This window comes from Diceros bicornis, chromosome 19, assembly GCF_020826845.1.
Source record: "Diceros bicornis minor isolate mBicDic1 chromosome 19, mDicBic1.mat.cur, whole genome shotgun sequence".
Classification (NCBI taxonomy): domain Eukaryota; kingdom Metazoa; phylum Chordata; class Mammalia; order Perissodactyla; family Rhinocerotidae; genus Diceros; species Diceros bicornis.
In genome coordinates, this window is record NC_080758.1 from 45,209,907 (window position 1) to 45,227,216 (window position 17,310).

At 40.6% G+C, this 17,310-nt stretch overlaps 1 protein-coding gene across 1 annotated transcript in view; it reads left to right on the forward strand.

Moving 5' to 3' along the window:
- Positions 1-16,662, forward strand: part of SEC23B (SEC23 homolog B, COPII coat complex component) — a 42,426-nt gene extending 25,764 nt beyond the window's left edge. The window contains exons 15-20 of the mRNA XM_058563308.1: positions 1,055-1,132; positions 4,539-4,700; positions 5,984-6,070; positions 8,405-8,560; positions 9,170-9,235; positions 16,197-16,662. Of these exons, the coding sequence (XP_058419291.1) occupies positions 1,055-1,132; positions 4,539-4,700; positions 5,984-6,070; positions 8,405-8,560; positions 9,170-9,235; positions 16,197-16,286 (639 nt within the window). The 3' untranslated portion in view covers positions 16,287-16,662. The remainder of the gene's footprint in view (positions 1-1,054; positions 1,133-4,538; positions 4,701-5,983; positions 6,071-8,404; positions 8,561-9,169; positions 9,236-16,196) is intronic.
- Positions 16,663-17,310: the final 648 nt, after the last annotated feature.

Genomic DNA, 17,310 nt, shown 5'->3' on the forward strand with positions numbered 1-17,310 from the left:
CTATATGTGGAATCAAAAACCAAAAAGTCAGCGTTGACTCAGGTTGCAAGTGTGGGTAACTGCAAGCGTGATGGAGAGGTAGGAAAGGGGAAAGGAGAGCAGCTCTACGGTGGAGGAAGGTGAATCTTTTTTTTTTAATATAATAGTTTAATTTATTTTGTATGTGAACTTGCAAAAGTATGTCCAAGGAAAGCTGTCCTATAGTCACGTGGAAGTTCCAGCAAGAGCTCTGGTTAGATGTCTGCACTGGACGTGGGGAGGGATTTGGATGACATTGGTCTGGCTCTAGTGTTTGTAGCTGAAGCAGTGAGGCTGGGAGCAGGAGGCCACGAACTGACCTCTGAGGACCCACAGTTAGGAGGAAGTAGGAAGACGAGGGGCTGTTAAAGAAGTCAGAGAAGGTTTGGTTGGAGAGGTGACGAGAAATTGAAAAGTGCTATTTTAGTGACTGAAGGAGAGACTTTCAAGAAGTTTGGGGGTCACTTGGCTTGTAGTGTTAGGGAGTTCAGGAAGATGAGAACTGTGCAGGGACATCGGATTTGGTAGGAGGAGGGTAATTGTCAGAGAGGGGCTTTCTTTAAATGGTGGACAGTCTAGTTCTCTAGTGACCAGGGGAAATGTGTGAAATAAAGGCAGGGAGAGAAAACATTTCCAGAAATTTGCCTTTGAGAGGAGGAAGGAAATTGAGTTGTAGGGTGATAAAACATCAAGGCTTATCTATAATTGCTAGTATTTCAGAGTCTTGGAGGATTTTCTTATGGAAGGGGCCCCTGAGAGAGCTCTTAGCCCCTCGCTAGTCAGAGCAGTTAGAACCTGGGAGCTGGTTAGAAATGCAGGGTCTCCAGCCGCTCCTCAGATCTGCCGAGTCAGAATCTGCGTTTCACAGCACCCCGGGTGACTTGTCTGCCCGTCCATGCCTGAGAAGTGCTGGTCTGGGACTCACAGTCAGTCTGTGGCAGAGTTGAGGTTGGAACGTAGCTCTCCTACTAACCAGGATTTTTCCAGGTGACGCTAACTTAGATTTTATCATCTTTTTGCTGTTTTCTTTCAATAGTGTCAGAAGTTCGGACAGTATAACAAAGAAGACCCCACTTCTTTTAGGTTATCAGATTCCTTCTCTCTATATCCTCAGGTAAGTAGTATATTTTTTTTAAATGACTAAGAAAAATAAATTGTGGCAGACATAAAGCCTGCTGCCCTTGGGGTAAACTGAAGACTCCCTGTGTTTTGAGACAAGTAAGTTCGGACAGTATAACAAAGAAGACCCCACTTCTTTTAGGTTATCAGATTCCTTCTCTCTATATCCTCAGGTAAGTAGTATATTTTTTTTAAATGACTAAGAAAAATAAATTGTGGCAGACATAAAGCCTGCTGCCCTTGGGGTAAACTGAAGACTCCCTGTGTTTTGAGATTCAGTCTATAGGTGATGAAGGTTGTTCAGTTTAAGATGGGTACTGTGTCTGTGTATGAGACAGTGCCTGAGCCCTACCGATGACAGAGGTGACATCAGAGAGGAGAAAATAAGTGCATGAACTTTTATGAAAAGGCAAAACAAGATCATTGCTGCAAGGCCACAACAGAATCTCCAATTTGTGGTTCTCAGTGGACAGTCAGCTGCCTCAGCAGCAAACCAAGAAAATGCAGCACAGTGGAAGTGAATATATCAAAATGAGACCACAGTTACTGTGACGAGTGTTTCATGGTATGTCTGCGGTTATTATGTTGCCTCGCGGCTCCTGTAAACAACTGCCCTATGCGTGAACCACGCATCTGGGAGCCATCGGACAAGGGAATGGAGGCAGAGAAGTGGATGGAGTACGAGGCCGCTGTCAGGGGTCTGAGTATTTACCTTTCCTGAACCTCCATCCTCATCTGTAAATGAGGAAACTAGAGCTTAGCTGAGTGGATGGCTGTGAGGATTACATGAGCTGAGGCTGATCAGGTGTTCACTGTGGGGCCAGGCACCTGTTAAGCGCTTAGTAAATGTGAGCTGACTCCACAGCTGGGGCCCAGGACTTGCAGGTTGGGCCCTTCACAGATACAAAAAAGCAAACTCAGCTTTTTTCCCCCTTCCCTTGGAGATACCTTAATGAGGAATAAGTAGACAGAAGCAAACTTGCATTTTTTTAATTGACCTCATAATAGTTTATAACATTGTGAACTTTTAATTGTGCGTTATTGTTTGTCAGTCACCATATAAATGAGCCCCTTCACCCTTTGTGCCCACCCCCCCAACCCCCTTCCCCCTGGTAACGACCAAACTGTTCTCTCTGTCCGTGGGTTAGTTTATCTTCCACATATGAGTGAAATCATGCAGTGTTTGTCTTTGTCTGGCTGGCTTGTTTCGCTTAACATAATACCCTCTAGATCCATCCATGTTGTTGCAAATGGAATGATTTTTGTCTTTTTTTTTATGGCTGAGTAGTATTCCATTGTATATATATACCACATCTCTTTATCCATTCATCAGTCAATGGGCACTTGGGTTGCTTCCACTTCTTGGCTATAGTGAATAATGCTGCAATGAACATAGGGGTGCGTAAGCCTCTTTGGATTGTTGATTTCAGGTTCTTAGGATAGATACCCAGTAGTGGGATAGCTGGATTAGCAAATTTTCATCTTTAAATAAACTTTTGAGGACTTAGATATCCAAATGTGTATTATCCTTTCAAGTACTCAATTTGAAAAGTGGACACAGGTTTCAGTCAGGAACTTGTATAGTTGGACTCTTAGAGTTAAAAGGAGCCTCAGAGGTCACCTCACTTGACCTCCAGCCCAGAGTGGGGCTCTGCGGCCCTGACATGTGCCCCTCTGGCCCATGCCCAAGGAGTTGAGGCTGTAGGTATTGTGGAAAGATCCTTGGACCAGCCAGAGTCAGGGCCGAGTTCCCGTGCTGGCTCTGCTGCTGCTGATCTTGGATGAGGCCCTGAGGCCCTGTCAACTTTGGTCTCCTCTTCAGAAGGAAGGAGTTGGTCTGGAGAAGTGGTTTGCAGTCTTTTTAAACCTCTGGAATCCTTTCTTTGAGACGACCTGCTCCAAAGCCGGAACATAAAGCAGACTTGATGCTGTTCTGGTTGTGCCCACACACCACCCTCACCCACTGGGTCCCACCCCAGCACCCTCCACCAGCCCACCCTCTGGGGCCGTAAGGATCCACTAAGACTAAAGCGCACAGTTTGAAAAACCAGTGAATGAGGTGGTTTCTGAGATTCCTTCTGTCGAGGCATCTAGGATAGGAGTCAAGAGCCCAGTCTCTGGAGCCAGACGGCCTGGATTAGAGTCCAGCTTTGCCCATCAGTAGCGGTGGCCTTGGGCAAGTTGCCTACCCCTCTTTTTCCTCACCTGTAGACTAGGGATAGTAAGAGCTTATTGGAAGGATTAAATGAGACTTGTCAAGTGCTTTGTGCCTTGCACATAGGATGCAGTGAATGTCACCCGTGATTACTACTTAGAAACCTGTGATCCAATATTTGGAATCTCAGGAAGCTTTACACTTCTTGAGGCAGCTCATTCTCATGTTCTGGCAACCTTTAGAGTGAGCTAAAAGTCTGCGCTCTGCCTTCTAACCCTCAGGGTAGACCATACCTCTCTAGAGTCATCTCTTGTCCCTTTCTTCCTTACACACCTCACTCCAACATACCAGCCTGTCCTGAGCTCTCTAGCCTCTCGTCTGTTGTTTCTGTGCTTGCAGTCCCCTCCCCCGCCCTCTGGCTTCCTTGTGCACCTATTTCAGACCCCAGTGGCTTTGGGAAGTCTCTGCTGCCCCTCCACCCCACCCCTCCATAGCGGTACTTTCCTGTACCGTGACGTATAACACGCTGCCCCGAGTGTGCCTTTTCCCCACGGGACTGTGACCTCTTTAGAGCACACATTCTGTGTCTGCAGCCTGGCCCCATCATTCTCCAGAAATAAGTGCGGCTTTGCCTTTTCCCTTTCACGTGGAAGCTTTGACATATGCAGAGGGCGTCCCCCTTTTGTAAAAATAATTTTTATTTCTAATTGTGATGAAAAACACATAACAAAATTTACTATCTTAACCATTTTTAAGTGTGCAGTTTAGTAGTGTTAAGTATACAGTAGTGTATCGCTTAATGAGTTGGATACGTTCTGAGAAATGCGTCATTAGGTGATTTTATCATTGTGTGGAACATCCTAGAGTGTACTTACATAAACCTGGATGGTATAGCCTACTACACACCTAGACCATGTGGTACTAATCTTATGGGACCACCATCATATATGTGGTCTGTTATTGACTAAAATGTCATTATGTGGTGCATGACTGTAGTCACGTTGTGCAGCAGATCACCAGAACTGTTTCGTCTTGCAAAACTGAAACTTTACCCATTAAACAGCAACTCTCCATTTCTCTCTTTCCCCAGCACCTGGCACTACCATTTTACCTTCTGTTTATATGAACCCAGAGGCCTTGTTCTTGAAGTCTGGGTTCTCCTGTTTCAGAGACCTAAAGCAGGTCTACTCTGGTGTCTAAGAAGGCTACAGCTGTATGCATTTGTCTTTTTTCTTTGTAAATGCAGTTCATGTTCCATCTTAGAAGATCTCCATTTCTTCAAGTGTTTAACAACAGTCCTGACGAGTCGTCGTATTATAGACACCATTTTGCCCGACAGGATCTAACTCAGTCTCTCATCATGATCCAGCCCATTCTCTACTCCTATTCGTTCCATGGACCACCAGAGGTAAGGTTCTATGTGAATGCTTTTCTCAGAATTGGAATCACCTAATGTAGATTCTTTTTTCTAGCCAATTTACTCTTAGAGCAAAACTCTAAAAAAAAATAAAACTGTCAGTCTTTATAGTAATTTAACATTATTTCTAAGTATTAAAAAGTATGCATAGGAAAAAGTCACAGGACATGTAAAGCTATTATCTGTGGAACATGGTATTACATGTAAAAAACTTTAAAAAAATACCTGGGTACTTTTTTCCCCCAAGGTGTTAATATACTTTGACCCAGTAATTCCATGTTTTCTATTGTCGTTGAAGGAAATATTCCTATATACAGAAAAAGCTTTGTTCAAAGAAATAGTAAATGAACTATTATAATAGAAAATTAGAAAACAACCCATATGTTCAGTAGTAGGAAAATAAATAAGTAATGTAAGAATTATTCACAAAGTTTTTGTGACATAATAAAATAGATAAATCCTGTTGAAATGTTAAATGAAAAAAGTCAAAATAGAAACATTTCTTTTTTTTTTTTTTAAAGATTTTTATTTATTCATTTTTTTCCCCCCAAAGCCCCAGTAGATAGTTGTATGTCATAGGTTCACATCCTTCTAGTTGCTGTACGTGGGACCCGGCCTCGCGTTGGACGGAGAAGTGGTGCCCTGGGGTGTGCCCGGGATCCGAACCCGGGCCGCCAGCATCAGAGCGCGTGCACTTAACCGCCAAGCCACGGAGCCGGCCCGAAACATTTCTAAATTATGTTTTTTTTTTAAAAGCCTGCAATTGTACTTGGGTACAAATCTTCAAATTTTCTTTGATGAGTGTAAGTTGTTTTTATTATTGAAATAAAAATCATAGTAAAACGTATTTTGTAGTAAACTTTTAAAAGTTTTAGTAAAGGCTTTTCTTTTTTCCTATAGGCATCCCTGTTTTCTGTCATCTGCTGTAGTAGATTTGAGAGAATGCATCTCTGATAGATAAAATATATTTCTAGCATAAAACTGAGAATGTTTATAATTATTTCTGGTTCCTACAGCAAAAGATATGACTAATCTCCCTTCCCAATTGATGAGGGAGTATTTGGAGCCTCTTTCTTCTACAAAGTTGAAATTAGAACTGCTGAGTCAGGGTGCAGAAAGTGGGAATGTGGCATAAAGAGGGGGAGAGCTACGTGCCAGGTGCCGTTTGTAAAGGGCCTTGTAGCTGTTCTCTGGACACCCCAGGGGTGAGGTTGGAGTGGTCGCACGTGGGGAACAGTGGGAAGAACACCATCTCTCTCTCCCTTTTTCTTCAGCCAGTACTCTTGGACAGCAGCAGCATTCTAGCTGACAGAATTTTGCTGATGGATACTTTCTTTCAAATTGTCATTTATCTTGGTGAGGTAAGATGATATTCATTTCTTTCCTTACTATAGTTTTTACTTTCTTTTAGTTAATTTAGGTTTTTATGACATTTGGAATAAGAATTTGGGCTTAGAAAACCCACAGTTCATTATAATGAGTACAGTGGCTTTTATTCTAGTGAATAAAATACTTTTTCAGGTCCCTGGGGTATTTTGTATATTTAGTAATTTTAATATTTGCTGTAAGTAAATCTCAGATGGTCCTTTTAAATCACTATAACTTACTGCTTTTTGAGTTGTCAGGCAAGATCAGTTTACTTTTTCTCAGTAAACTTTTTATACGCCCTATCTTCAGAGTTACATTAGAGTTACTAGTAAACAAGTTTGGGACGAAAGTTTTTCTTTGCTGAGATAACGTGTGGCACACTGAACCTTGTGCTGGGTCTAGGATGGTTGTGGATGGCTTTCAGGGGAGAACCTCTTTCTTTCTCAAAGGGGTTCATGCCCTAAGAAAGGGAATGGCTCCTCTGAAGAAAATCCTTTAATTGACCATTATATTCAGTGATATAATCTTTTCCTTCTGTTGTGCATTCTTTACCTTCAATAAATTGCTCTGACGATTGACTTGACTTCCTAGTGTCTGTACATGAGAAATGATTTCAAATGTCCTACCAAGATATAAATTGTGTTTCAGAATTCCTTTAATAACTTAGAATGAATAAGTTTTCTAATACTAATAGGCATTTTATAATTTTTAACTTTTTTCAGCATATTGACAGCCACTCTGCTAGCCGCTAACCCACAGATGCTAGGCCATCAGTAATGGTCCTAGACCCAGGACCATTGGATGATGAGCTGCTGTTCACAAATTGACATAACTGGTTCCTTTAGGAGCAATAATCACAACATGGGTTTCTTTGCCTTCAGCTCAGCCCTTCAGGCATTTCTGACCACAGCCCCCATCCTGTTCATTCACACATTTATTGAGTACCTTCTGTGTGCAAGTGGTGGGTTCTAAAGATGAGGATAATGACATCGTTCTCACCCTCCAAAAGCCCTAAGTCTGCTGGTTGTGGGTGCTCTTACGAACTCTTGGACCCAAGTGAGCTTATGGGGATTTCCTCCATGCTACCAGTCAGTCAGAAATTAAGACCTGGAGAGTAGTACTGGGAACTGAGAAAAAGGGAGGAGCAGGCTGCAGAAGCATCTAAAGGGAATCCTCTTTCTAGTATCATATAAACAGCTCTGTTTTTAAAAAACATCGATCACTTGTTACGTGATCTTATTCCATTTTCTCTCTCCATTGTTTTCTTTTTTAGAGAAAGAAAACTTTCTTCCCTAAATTACATTTGAAAGCACTTCAGCTTATTTATAAAGATATATTAATCAGTCAGCGAATATTTCTTGTTTTCTTGTGTGTACAAGATATTGCCTAGACCAGCTGCTGATGGGAATGCAAGAAGGAATGAGACACAGAGTTTAGCCCAGTTGGGGAGATAGTCTTTACTTTCCACACTTTAGTAAATTGCCTTCTACTCATTGCCTAAGTAACACCCATGCTTTGATTCTTTTTTTTTTTTTTTTTTTTTTGGTGAGGAGGATTGGCCCTGAGCTAATGTCTGTGCCCATCTTCCTCTCTTTTGTATGTGGGACGCTGCCAGAGCGTGGCCTGCTGAGAGGTGCCTAGGTCCGCGCCTGGGATCGGAACATGTGAACCCCAGGCCGCTGAAGCAGAGCGCTCAAACTTAACCACTGTGCCACTGGGCCAGCCCCCATACTTTGCTTCTTAACAGCTTTTATCTCCCCCACCAAGAGTATCCCAACTCAGAGCCCAGGGGAGCAGGGGATGGGGATGAGGTCAGTCCCACCTGGTCTGTGTGCCTACTGCATGCTGGAGGAGGGTGTAAAATGTGTGCTGCTAGGAAAGGGAAGGGGGAGTGGATTCTATGTGGGAAGCCAACAAATCCCTTCCCCTCCTGGTGTGAGGACATGAGAGGCTAGACCAAGTGAGACCAGTGGACGTGGAAAGGAAGGGAGCCTATGGCTGCTTGGGACAAGTGATCCCTGGCGTTTTTAGCTAGTTGGTGTGTTCAGTTAGAAAGGGAAGAGGCGGTGACTGATGACTGACATTTCTGGGAGAACTGTGTGTGTGGGAGGGGGTCCTGGATGCACCTCTTTGCTTACTCATACTTCTCCTAGTCAGCTCTACTTTGCTCCCCTCTAAAACTTGTCATTCTTGACATAAGACTTCTTCACTGGAAACAAGTTCGGGGGGTGGGAGTGGGCGTGGTAGTGTTACGATGTCAAAAATATCCAAGAAGGCTGCTGTTTCAGTGTTTCCGCGCTAGCTTTGGTCTGTTTGTTTTGGTGTAGACCATAGCCCAGTGGCGTAAAGCTGGGTACCAGGATATGCCTGAGTACGAAAACTTCAAGCACCTCCTGCAGGCACCACTGGATGACGCTCAAGAGATTCTGCAAGCGCGCTTCCCAATGCCCCGTTACATTAACACGGAGCATGGAGGCAGTCAGGTGAGTGAGCTGAGTTCTAGCTCTGATGGTTTCATGATGTATTTTTATGGCTATAAATCCAAACAGCTTGGTTAGTAGTTTATGTGGTGACGTAGATTGATATACAGGTAAACTTCCAAATATGACTTCTTTTTAAATGAGTGGTAAAATTATGTTGATGTAGGGCCGGCCCCGTCGTATATTGGTTAAGTTTGGTGTGTTCTGTTTCGACAGCCCAGGTTCAGTTCCTGGGTACAGACCTACACCACTCGTCAGTGGCCATGCTGTGACCCACATATGAAATAGAGGAAGATTGGCACAGATGTTACCTCAGGGCTGATCTTCCTCAAGCAAAAAAAAAAGGAGGAAGATTGGCAACAGATATTAGCTCAGGGCAACTCTTCCTCAATAAAAGAAATTATTTTGATGTAAAAGGATTGCCAAGATAAAATACATATTTCATGTTTCAGGAACCCTAATAAATGGAGAGCCATTGGGCTTAAGCTAAAGAAATGGGTTCCTATGTGGTAAAAAAAATTTCTAATTTAACAAAAGAAATGTTGTAAAAACTTTTTTTTCTATTACACTAATATTAATGCCAGTTTTAATCTTTAAATCTATTTTTTTTAGGCTCGATTCCTTTTGTCCAAAGTGAACCCATCTCAGACACACAATAACCTGTATACTTGGGGACAGGTAAGAAGTTGTCAGCTATTTGGGGAGGCCAGGCTACTTTTTTAACAACTTGTTTTTAAATCCTACAAATTGGATCCCTTATGGCCTAGAGACAGTAACTTGGGTATTTTGCTAGGAAAAAGAAACTTTGAATGAGATAGCTGGGGGTGGAGGGCAGTGCCCTGTGTGGATCCTCTCCTACAGTACACAGCATAGTATGGCAGGTCTAGACCAGAGGACAGAACACTGTTCTGTGGCCTTCATTTGACTCTCCTCATAGTCACAGCAGCATCACCCCAAGTCCTCCCCCTCCTCCTTCCTCTCTCCCACGAGTGCAGGGCAAAAACATCTGCTCCTCCTCACCATTGGTTGTGCCTCCTCTGCACTTTTTAACCTCTGATGCCTTCTTTATTTAATTATTCCTAACATTTATGTCTCTCTCAATTGAGTCTTTTCTTTCACTGTTTTCTTATAACATTCTTTTAAATTAAACTTTTTTGAGGTAATTGTAAATTTACATGCAATTATAAAAAATAATACAGAGATTCCCCTATACCTTTTTTACCAGTTTCCCCCAATGATAACATCGTAGAAACCTGTAATACAGTATCACATCCAGGATATTGACGTTGATATGGTCAAGATATACATTTGCATCACTGCAGGGATCTCTCGGTGCTGCCCTTTTATAGTCACACTCACTTCCCTCCTGCCTCCACTCCTTCCTTAATGCCTGGCAACTGCTAATCTGTTCTCCATTTTGTCATCAAGAATGTTATAGGTATGAAATCATATGGTACGTAATTTTGGGGGATTGGCATAATTATCTAGATTCACCCAGGTTGTGGATGTATCAATAATTTGTTCCATTTTTTTTTCTTTTCCAAGTAGTATTCCACATTATAGAGGTACTGCAGTTTAGTTATTTATGCATTGAAGGACATCTACATTGTTCACAGTTTCTGGCTATTAGGAGTAAAGCTGCTGTAAACATTCATGTACAGGTTTCTTAGGAACATAAGTCTTCATTGCTCTGAGATAAATGCCAGGAGTACATTTGCTCAGTTGTATGGTAGTTACACGGTTAGCTTTTTAAGAAACTGTCATGCGGTTTTTTAGAGTGACTGTATCCTTTTACATCCCCACTAGCAATGTGTGAGTGATCCAGTTTCCCTGCATCCCTGCCAGCATTTGGTGGTGTCATTATTTTTATTTTAGCTATTCTGATATGTGCGTAGTGGTATAACGTTGTGGTTTTAGTTTACTTTTTGCTAATGGCTAATGATGTTGAACATGTTTTCATGTGTTTCTTTGCCATCTGTATATCTTCTTCGATCAAATCTCTGTGTCTTTTGTCCATGTTCTAATTGGATTGTGTGCTTTTTTACTGTTGAGTTTTGAGAGTTTTTTATATATTCTGGATGCTAGTCTTTTGTCGGATGTATGGTTTGTAAATATTTTCTTTCACTTGTAGCTTGTCAATGCATCCTCTTCACACAATCTTTTGCAGAGCAGAAGTTTTTAATTTTTATGAAGTCCACTTTATCGATTTTTCTTTTTATGTATTGTGCTTTAGGTGTCAAGTCTAAGAACTCTTTGTCTAGCCCTAGATCCCAAAGATCTCCTGTGTTCATTTCTAATTTTGTGTTTACATTTCATTTCCTGATCCATTTTGAGATAATTTTTGTGTAAGATGTGAGGCTTCAGTTTAGTTTTTTGCGTATGGATGTCCAGTTGCTCCAGCACCATGTGTTGAAAATGCTGTCTTTCTTCCATTGAATTGCTTTTGCATCTTTGTCAAAAATTAGTTGGGCATATTTGCATGAGTCCATTTCTGGGTTTCCTACTCTGTGTTTCTGTCCCTCTACCAATACCACACAGTCTTGATTACTGTAGCTGCCTAATCAGTCTTGAAATCAGGTAGGCTGATTTCTCCCACTTTATTCTTCTTTTTCAAAATTGTCTTAGCTATTCTAGTCCCATTGCTTTTCCGTATATGAATTTTAGAATAATCTTGTCTATATCTTTTAAAAAAAATCTTGCTGGGATTTTGATAAAAATTTCAGTCCATGAACTTGATATGTCTCTATTTATTAAATCTGTTTTGATTTCTTTCATCATTGTTGTATATTTTTAGTTTCTTTTTTTTTTAAGTGATTATGAGTGGTATTGTATTTTTAATTTTATTTTCCAAGTGTTCATTGCTCATGTATAGAAATACAATTGATTTTTTGTATGTTTATCTTGTATCCTGTGACCTTCCTGAGTCACTTATTACTTCTAGCAGTTGTTTTTAGATTCCTTGAGATTTTCTACATAGATAATCACGTCATCTGCAAGTAGGGACAGGTTATTTCTTCTTTTCCAATTGAATACCTTTTACTTCCTTTTCTTGTCCTTTTTCTTTGTTTTCTATTTCATTGATTTCTGCTCTAATCTTTATTGTTTTCTTCCTTCTGATTGCATTAGGTTTATTTTACTCATTTTCTAGGTTCTTGAGGTGGGAGTTTAGATTATTGATTTGAGACTTACCTCTTCTCCAATGTATGCATTTAGTGCTATCAATTTCCTTCTCAGCACTGCTTTTGCAGTGGTTTTGATATGTCGTATTTTCATTTTCATTCAATTTAATATATTTTTTTAAATTTCCCTTGAGAGTTCCTCTTGACTCTTGGATTATTTAGAAGTATTGCTTAGTTTCCAAGTATTTGGAGATTTTCTTGTTATCTGTCTGTTATTGATTCTCATTTTGATTCCATTGTGGTTGGAGAATACACTTTGTGTGGTTTCAGTTTAAATTTGTTGAAGTTTGTTTTATGGCCCAGGGTATGGTCTGTCTTGGCATATGTTCCAGGGTCACTTGAACGGGTAGTCTGCTGTTGTTGGGTAGTTTTCTTATATGTCAATTAGATACAGTTAGTTGATGGTGTTGTTGAGTTATTTTTATCCCTGCTGATTTTCTGTCTTATTGTTCTATCAATTTTTGAGAGGATGTTGAAGTTTCCAGGGTTTTTTTGAGTTCTGTTTTTTGTTCAGGGTTTTTGCAGCCCTCTTGTTTGTTACATACGTATTTAGGATTGCTGTGTCTTCTTGGCGGGTTGACCCTTTTATCATTATGTAATATCCCCCTCTGTCTCTGGTCGTTTTGTTTGCACTAATGTCAGCTTTATCTGGCATTAATAAAGCCCACTCCTTTCCTTTATTCCTTTTATTTATCATGTCAAAAAATAAATGTTTGCATGATATATCTCTTTCCATCATTTAACTTTCAACGTGCTTATATCATTATATTAGAAGTGAATTTCTTATAGATAGCACATAGTTGGATCATGGTTTTTAATCTACTCTGCTAACTTATAATCGGTGCATTTAGACAATTTATATTTAATGTAGTTATTGATATTTTAGGGCTTAAGTCTGCCGTTTTATTTTGTTTTCTCTGCTTTTCATTTCTCTGTTTTCTTGTGGGTTACTTGAATGGTTTTTATAATTTCATTTTAACTTGTTTATAGTATTTTTGAGTGTATCTCTCTGTGTAGCTTTTTTTAGTGGTTATTCTTGGTTGCTCTAGGTATTAGAACGTTACATTGTGTTATATATGTGTAGCTTATCACAGTCTACTGATGTCATCTTTTTTACCAGTTCAAGTGAAGTATAGAACTGACATCTTAACCTCCCTTTATGTCCCTTGACCCTGCCCGATTTATAATATAATTGTGTTAAATAGTTCTTCTACATATATCAGTGTTAGAATTTATCTTCCACCATCAAGCATAATTTATAAACCTCAAAAGAAAACAGCCTATTATATTTATCATATTTTTGCCATGTTGTTTATTCCTTTTTGATACTCTAAGGTTCTGTCTTTTATCATTTCCTCTCTGTTTAGAGATCTTCCTTTAGCCATTCTTTTAGGGTAGGTCTGCTGGTGATAAATTCTTAGTTTTCCTTCCTTTGAGAATCTTGATTTCCCTTTCATTCATGAATGATATTTTCTCTGGATATAAGATTCTGGTGGCAGTCCTTTTCTTGAGGCAGTTGAAAAATATTTTGCCGCTTCTCTGGCCTCTCTGGTTTCTGATGAGAAATTCACTGTCGTTCCCATTGTTTTCCCCTGTAGATAAGAAGTCATTTTTCTCTGGCTGCTGTCAAGATTTTTTTCCTTGTTAGTTTTCAGAAGTTTAAGTACTATGTGTTTCTGTGTGGATTTCTTTGGATTTATCCTATTTGTAGTTTGCCCAGCTTCTTGATTCCGTATATTGATGTCTCTTGCCAAAATGGAGTAGTTTTCAGCCACTATTTCTTTGAATACTTTTCCAGCCCACCCCCTTTTTGCTTTCTTTCTGGGACCCCAATGACGCGATTGTTAGGTTTTTTGTAGTTCCCTGCAGGTCCCTAAGGCCCTGTTCCTTTTTTTCCCGTCTCTTTCTTTCTAATCTTCAGTTGGGTAATTTCTATTATTTTATCTTCCAGTTTACTGATTCTTTGTTTCCTTTCTGCTATTGAGCTCATACACTGAACTTTTTATTTGTTAGTGTATTTTTCAGTTCTAACATTTCTGTTTTATCTTCTGCTTCTTTACTGAGACCTTGTACTTCTTTCCTATGGCTTTTAATTTTTTTCATTTGTTGCAAGTGTGTTCATAATTGCTCACTGAAGCGTTTTTATCATGGCTTCTTTAAAGTCTTAGATGATTCTAACATTGTTGTCAACTCAGTGTTAATACCTGTTGACTATCTTCTTTTCATTCACTTGAAGATCTTGGCTCTTGGTTTTTTTTTTTTTTTTTTTTTTTTATGATTTTATTTATTTATTTATTTTTTTCCCCCAAAGCCCCAGTGGATAGTTGTGTGTCATAGCTGCACATCCTTCTAGTTGCTGTATGTGGGACGTGGCCTCAGCATGACCGGAGAAGCGGTGCATTGGTGCGCACCCGGGATCCGAACCCGGGCCGCCAGCAGCGGAGCGCACGCACTTAACCGCTAAGCCACAGGGCCGGCCCTGGCTCTTGGTTTGACAAGTGATTTTTGATTGAAATGTGGACATTTTCATATTTGTTACGAGACTCTGGATCTATTTAAAGCTGCTGTTTCAGCTGCCTTTTTGCCACACTACTCTGGAGGGAAGGTTGGGGGGGAGCATTTTTTCATTACTGCCAGGTGGAGACAGAAGTCCAGGTTTTCCATTGATCTCTATTGACACGTGAGGTAGTGGAAGAGGCTATTCCTTGTTACTGCTGGGTGGGGATGGAACTTCTAGCTCCCCACCTAGTCTCCACTGATCCTGCTATGAAGATGGCCTTGTTACTGGTGGGTGATAGGGAAAGTTACTCTCCACTTGGCCTCCTCTGATACCACCCCAGTGGGTAGGGGAGGGACATATTATTACTGCTAGGTTGGGGTGGAAGTCCACGCTTCCCGAATGCTGTCTACTGACACCATAGGGGTAGGGCGACTTCTTGCTGGCCATTGGGGATGAAATTCCTAGCTCCATACCTGGCCTTCTCTGACAGCATCCTGGTGGGGGTGTTGGAGTCCATCGTTACTACCTTGTGAGTGTGAAAGTCTAAGCTGCCCACTCAGCCTTTGCTGGCGTCACAGTTTTTTCTGTCATCTTTGACTAGAGTACAGTGGTAATCTACCATTTTTCTGTCTTGCTAGGCTACCCTGGTCCTTTGGGTGGAGAAAGTGGGCTCTTTTTCTTGTTTTTCTCTGTGCTCAATGGCCATTTGCCAGCTTCTTCAGCGCCAAGTCTGGGATGTATATGTCAAAAAGAGAACCCAAGGGAGCCGGCCCCAGTGGCCTAGTGGTTAAAGTTTGGCGCTCACCACTGTGGAGGCCCAGGTTCACTTCCCGGTCGTAGAACCACACCACCCATCTGTCAGTAGCCATACTGCGCCAGCAGCTCACATAGAAGAACTAGAACAACTTACAACTAGGATATACAACTATGTACTGAGGCTTTGAGGAGGAAGGGAAGAAAAAAAGGAAGATTGGCAACAGATGTTAGCTCAGGGCAAATCTTTAAAAAAAAAGGAAAGAAAGAAAACCCAGAGAACTCACCACTGTATTGTTCCTTGGCTCCCATGGTTCCTAGTTTGTCTGCTATCTTCTTTCCACTTTCAGAGCCTTCTTGTGTGTGTTTTATAAAAAATGTCCGGAGCTTTTAGTTGTACTTAGTGCAAGGAATAAGGAAAAGTACATCTACTCCTCCTTCCCAGAAGAAGTCCTCTTATAAAATTTTAATCATGTTTACATTTTACTAATTATAACAGTAGTACAGTTTCATTTTAGAAAATCTGGATATGTAAAAGAAAGATTAGGGACGAAAATTAAAATTACCTATAATGCCACTGTCTAGAGTTAACTACTACTTCTGACTTGTTTCTAGGTAATATAAAATGTGTAGATCATGTATATCTATATTTATTTATTTATTATTATTGTTTTTCTTTTAGAAAATTGGGGTTTCTGTTCCTTTCTGTTTCCTTAACGTTAATTAAATCATAAGCATTTTCTGACAGTACAAATACCTCTTTAATGAAAGAGAACAATATTTGTTCAGTGGACTACTGATTCACTCGTTTGTGAACCATTATCAAGATTCTGTTGTAAGCAGAACATTTAAGAGCGTCAGGATGGATCCTGGCAGAGTGGTGGGGAAGATGAGAGGCAGGGTGTGCGGGCCTCCAGGAGCTCACGCCTGGTGGGGAGCCCAACTCCGGGTGAGTCATCAGAACTGTGGAGAGGGGGAAAGTAGAAGGGCGTATGCTCAGAACCATCTGTAGCAGCAGGGATGGCCTTATCAGTGGAGTATGCTTCGGTTGAAAGAATTAGCTGGGCAGAGGATGGAGGTGGCAGGAGTACTCATAGCAGAGGGGACAGCACTTGTGAATGTTCTGAGGTGGGAAGGTCCTTAATCACTCATGAATTCTAACCAGCTTTAACATACCTGCCAGTAAACCTTTTTCATTAAATTTTAGGAAACAGGAGCGCCCATCCTAACTGACGACGTCAGCCTGCAGGTGTTCATGGATCATTTGAAGAAGCTAGCTGTCTCCAGTGCCTGTTAAGCTAGGGATGTGAGCAAGAAATTGAAGAAATCTCTGTCAGATTGTGTTCACAGTTGTTTATAAAGGCTTAATAACATTCCCTCCACTTCTCCGGTGGATTTTAATAAATAATCAAAGGAAGTGTTGTATGTAACTCTTTAGATTATAATTTATTTGTATTCCTTATCTATGCTCCTTTTCTTGCACCATAAAATTATAAGGTCATAAACATTTTGGTACTTGTAGATGTTTATATGCTTTTTGTATCCTAACTTTAGAGTCTATATAAAATCAGAGGTCATGTATTTTGGCACCTTGCTTAGATGAAAATCATAATGATTGGAAAGGAAATAAATCTGGATAAAGAAAGCACTGGCTAAAATAACGCTAATACAGATTTGATTTCTCGAGGTCACTGTGTGAGTGTGTGTATTTTAAGTGACTCCCCCCAAGAGATATTTCCTGAACCTAATCCTCATTTACTGTCTAAATGTTAACAGACCAAGGAAACAGACCATGTGGAATATGTGAAACGTTATGAGGCAGAGTGGTCTGCAGTAGCGCTGCCCCTAACTCACGTGTAACGTTCTATGTAAAGAGTCCAGCCCAGGTAGACGGAAAGGGAGGCTGACAGGCCTAAGTAGCTCTAACAGAGTGACAACACATTTATCTTGGGCATCAAATAAAATAACTTTAACAGGCACTGTTTTTTAATCAAAGTAATATATGCATGGTGGAAAAAAAAAATTTATCCTAAAGAGCTTACAACAAATAACAGTTCCCTCCTCTCCCTAAGGCTACACCTACTCTTCAGAGGTAACTGCTTTTAACCTTTCTTTACAAGTTCTTTGTTGTTGGTGTATCCATTTTAGCCAGTATCTCTCAATTCCTATTTTTGAGAATGAGGATATTAAGACCTTTTTCTCTTATCAGCCAGTTTTGATAAGCTATACCTTTATTTTTATTTATTTATCTTTGTGTGTGTGTGAGGAAGATCAGCCCTGAACTAACATCTGTTGCCAGTGCTCCTCTTTTTGCTGAGGAA